Below are 4,577 nucleotides of genomic sequence, written 5' to 3' on the forward strand. Positions count from 1 at the left end.
TCGAACGGTAGTGGTGGTACACGGCGTAACGCGCTGGAAAATCTGCGTCGCGCCTACGCAGCCATGTTCCATCAGCGCTGGCGTCCATCGAGTCGATGCCTTCGTACGCGACAAAGCACGCGTAGGCGGCGGGCAGCGCCATCGAGGCAAAGGCGATGCGCCCGAGCGCTGCAAGGTACACGCTCTCTTCGAGCGAGAGCCAGCGCGTGGCACCGTCGACGGCGCCATACCGGCCAGCGGCCAGCCATGCGTCATGGTCGCCGTCCGAGGCCACCGTCACGGCGCCCGCGCCCGCTTCGTACGTTGCTGTGGCCATGCCAACCGATCTGGAGAATTGCCAGTCCCGTTGGCGTTTTATTGGGTGTCAATCCATGTGTTTAAAAACACGCGTTTAAAACCAATAGAAAACATGGTTTGGCCTCGATAGCTCGAGAGCCCACTGGATTGCATGACGGGATGGCGTCTTTCATGCGGATTTGAATGGAGTGGAAAGGTGATTCATCGCAATTATGAATTACGTAAAGGTCAACTCCAATACGAGTCGTACCAGATCAATCGCTCATTGCTTTCCTTTTACAGTAAACATCTTACAATAGGCAGATATTTCCGTATGATATATATCATCAGCTTGGTGTAGTGGTTATCACGTCTCGTTTACACCGAGAAGGTCACCGGTTCAAACCCGGTAGTTGATAATATTTTTTGTTCGGAATGCGAGTGCGCCTAGGAATGGAGGGAGAAAAGGGTGGCAGAAAAGGGGCAGGGGGACCGACCTTCCCTGCCTCCTCGTCAGCAAACTCGGTTTGGCACTAGTCAATGCCTTCGCGTGCATCAACGCCTCCGCGAGCGCATTGCCGCCCGCCGCTATCCATGAGCTGTCCACTCACTGTGCAGGTTAGTCGACTCGATATTTCGCCAGAAGCTCAGCAACGCCAGTTCGAGGCGCTCCATGGGCTGCCCTTCAACGAGGAGCTCATTCGGTCCGGGACCGATAACCGCACGCTCGGCGATGCCCACGAGCCTACATCGCAAGCCGCCGCAACGCCAATCAGCTTTTTTCGACATCAACGCCAGCAACGATGCGTCTGAGTGGTGGGCATAGCACTTGGTTCAGCGGCGACGGCGTCCACGAAGTCGACTCAAACGAAGCGCAGGCATTGTAGCGATTTTTGTCAACTAATTGGAAGGCGAATAGAGACCGTCATTCGTTGGCTTGCACGTTGTTGTCGGCGTCGTTGCATGCATGGACGAGGTGGGGTGTCGTCTTGACGTATGGGCTCGTCTCGGTGCACACGTGTGAGGCCCCGTCGCTCCAGAAAGCAATTGGGATTGCTTTGATGGATTCAAAAAGCGAAAAAATTATGGGTTCGTCATAGGTCCTTGCTTGTCATCTGCACCGGCTTCAGCACGTTCAGCACGTTCCTACAGGGAGAAGACGCGTTTGGTGTAGAAGACAGCGGCTCCCCTCGAGAGACCAGGACTCAAGTTCTCTCAGCGCAGGTACAGTCGTTTCCGTGGACGTTCCTTTCATTCGTTGCCAGCAGACGGGGACATTGTGATCAAATCCATGAGCGACCGATCGTGTAGGCCATCTCCTAACCGCCTAGACTATTAGGGAATGAGCGACCGATCGAGCGTGCAGCTCTAGCTCTCGAGTAGCTAACCGATGATACCTTTGTGGATGTGTCGTCCTTAATGCCGACGCGACGATCATCGTCCCAACCGCGATTCTCGGACCGCTGCCGCCACCAAAACTGGACTGTGTAACTCGTGCCACCAGGGCGCACTGACTGGAACCGATTTTGTACTAGAAAATCGTTTGAAGTACAGTGCAGGACGACTACAAGCAAACACACAGCGATTCAAAGCAGTGCACAAAGGGACACGATAGAAAAGGACGGCGCCGGTCTCTCTGCCGCTCGCTTGTATGTGGTCTCTGCCACCGGCTAAAGAGGGGTGCGTTTAGTCCCATGCGGTCGTTATCCGGATGACCAATGGTTGTCGCGCGTCAAGGTCATACCAGTACAATTGGACACTACGAGGCGAGCATGACGCCGGTGGTTTACGAAGAGTTCACCAAGGACGAGCTGCTACAGGTGGTGCGCAAGCTGCGCGAGTCGCCCGAGAAGCTCGCGCACGCCGTCGACACGGTCGCGCGGGCCGTGCGCAGTGGCGAGCCGTTGACCAAGAAGCAGAAGAAGCTCGCGTACAACCAAAAGCCGCCCAAGCCCTTTGACTACAGCCGCTTCCGCACCCGCCATATCGCGCTCAAGTTCTCGTATGCGGGCGAAAAGTACGCTGGCTTTGCGCGCCAAGACCACATGGAGGTAGTCCTTCTTGTCTGCCTCGTATCCTCAGCATCATCAACGTAGCACACGATCGAGCGCTACCTCATCGACGCGCTGTACCGTGCGCGGCTCATTGAAGACTTCAACAAGTGCGGCTACTCGCGATGTGGCCGCACCGACGCGGGCGTTAGGTAGTCTCGCTCCACGCCACATTCGTCGTTACCGCTGCGCGCCATAGCGCCCTTGGTCAAGTCGTCGGTCTCATCGTGCGGTCGAATGTCCCGACGGACGCCGTCCTCCTCGACGACAAGACGATCGACGACATCCTTCCGAACGAACCGTTCCGCATCCAGCTCCCGGACGGTACCATCAAGACGCTGACGGAGCTCGACTACCCAGTCTCGCTGAACTCGGCGCTGCCAGCGGTACCCTCGCGCGCCAACGTTGCGACGACCGCATCTCTGCCTAGGACATTCGCATCTACGGCTGGGCGCCGGCGCCGCGGGCCGAGTGGAGCGCACGCTTCGACTGCATCGGCCGCGTGTACAAGTACTTCTTCCATCGGCGCCGGATGGACTTGACGGTAAAAAATTGCTTGGTGCTATGCAGGAGGCGTAGCAGTACCATCACGCGACTGTAGCGCATGCGGGAAGCGGCGTCGCTTCTTCAAGGCGTCGACATGGACCACCGCAACTTTTGCCGCATGGACCCTAACGTCCTCGCGTTCAAACGGTCGATCTCGTCGTTCAAGATCCACGAAGCCGAGCCCGTGGACGCGAGTGGCGATGACTACTACCAGCTCTGCTACCTCGAGGTAGCCAAACGATCCATACGATCCATATATGGGGGCATTGTCTTGATCTTGGATATTCGATTGGATAGATCCACGGCAAGGCCTTCTTGTGGCATCAAGTCCGGTGCATGGCAGCGGTCTTGTTTCTCGTCGGCCGCGGGCTTGAAGCGCCGTCGATTGTCACAACGCTCCTCGATATTGACGCCACACCCCGCAAGCCCCAGGTAGAGGTATACTGTGCATGTGCATTGTACGTATATGTCTATAGTATGAAATGGCCTCGGAGCTCCCACTGGTCTTGCACGACTGCAAATACGACCTAATGCACATGACGTACGACAATCTTGACCACTTTAGATGACGTCCTCATTGTACGCACTAGCTTTACGCCCGGTGTGCTCAACCGTGTCTACTGCGATATTGAAGAGCAGTGGGAGGCTGCGAGCCTTCGCACGGCGATGCTCAAGAACGAGCTCGAGACGATCAAATCGCTTAGCGTTTCGCGGCCGCACGCGCTCGAGGAGGTCCAGAAGCGTCTCAAGCACCTGAGCCCGGAACAAGTGGAGGCCAAGGTGCCGGCTGCGTCGTCCGACGACCTCCTCCCGTTTGGCAGCGTCTGGCCGTCGCTGCCGCCGGCGGGCAAAGGGCTCAAGCACATTCCGCTGCTGCAGCGCAAGACGGGTCCGTCGGTCGAAGAAAAGATGGAAAAAACCATGCGGTACGTGGGGATTGAACTCGCCGGACGACGTGGACTATATGGATGCTGGTAGGAAACGCATGGCCAAGGAGCTCCAGGCCGAGGAAGACGCCGAAGTCGTTTAACGCGATTCCAGCGATTGGACCGATCGTTCTTTCTGGTGTAAACCTTAACACGAAACACTTCTGCATGCAAGCGCCGAGAGAGAGCAAATGGTGAGTCATCGGAAGTCTGTGCCGCCTCTCGTGGCGGCACGGTCGGAGACGCGGGAGAGTACAGTGTATGGTCTGGTGTATGGTATTATTAGTAGATTCTGGATGGACGCTTCGACATATGTTTAACGGAGAAACCGTGTCTATTTATTGTATTTGAGTATATCCAGCCCTAACCCTAGATCCCGTGTCCGAACGATAGATCCAGCAAGATCGAAAAAGGCTTCCTGGGGCCCGAGGGTTGTCCAGGACAAGACAACTCACTTTTCAATTTCCTCGATGGTGGCCATCTACCTATCCAGTATCTTTGCGCTTGCGGCTGTCGCGCTTGCGGCTCAAGAGGCACCAGCGGATGCCATGACCTTCAAGAGACCCGACGACTGCGACAAGGGCGGCCGCGGCGGTGGCGGCTGGAACTCAGGCGGTGGCGGCTGGAACTCGGGCGGCGGCTGGCAAATCAACGGCGGCGGCAAGTGGAATGGCGGCGGCAAGTGGAACGGCGGCGGCGGCTGGAACAACGGAGGCGGCTGGAACAACGGAGGCGGTGGCTGGGGCAAGAGAACTCCATGCCCGCAGCCTGGACCCAA

At 57.1% G+C, this 4,577-nt stretch overlaps 1 protein-coding gene and 1 non-coding gene across 2 annotated transcripts; both read left to right on the forward strand.

Moving 5' to 3' along the window:
- The first annotated feature begins 622 nt into the window (after positions 1-622).
- On the forward strand, positions 623-695 carry SPRG_30080. The gene has a single exon. It is a non-coding gene; the product is annotated as a tRNA-Val (tRNA).
- Positions 696-2,022: 1,327 nt separating this feature from the next.
- Positions 2,023-3,971, forward strand: SPRG_05529 (hypothetical protein). Its single transcript, XM_012344247.1, has 9 exons — positions 2,023-2,327; positions 2,373-2,479; positions 2,527-2,713; positions 2,758-2,871; positions 2,929-3,102; positions 3,171-3,305; positions 3,350-3,414; positions 3,464-3,799; positions 3,852-3,971. Exons 1-9 carry the CDS (start codon positions 2,049-2,051, stop codon positions 3,901-3,903), a joined length of 1,449 nt encoding a protein of 482 aa, XP_012199637.1. The 5' UTR covers positions 2,023-2,048; the 3' UTR covers positions 3,904-3,971.
- Positions 3,972-4,577: the final 606 nt, after the last annotated feature.

Source organism: Saprolegnia parasitica (genome assembly GCF_000151545.1).
Source record: "Saprolegnia parasitica CBS 223.65 unplaced genomic scaffold supercont2.17, whole genome shotgun sequence".
NCBI classification, from domain to species: domain Eukaryota; phylum Oomycota; class Saprolegniomycetes; order Saprolegniales; family Saprolegniaceae; genus Saprolegnia; species Saprolegnia parasitica.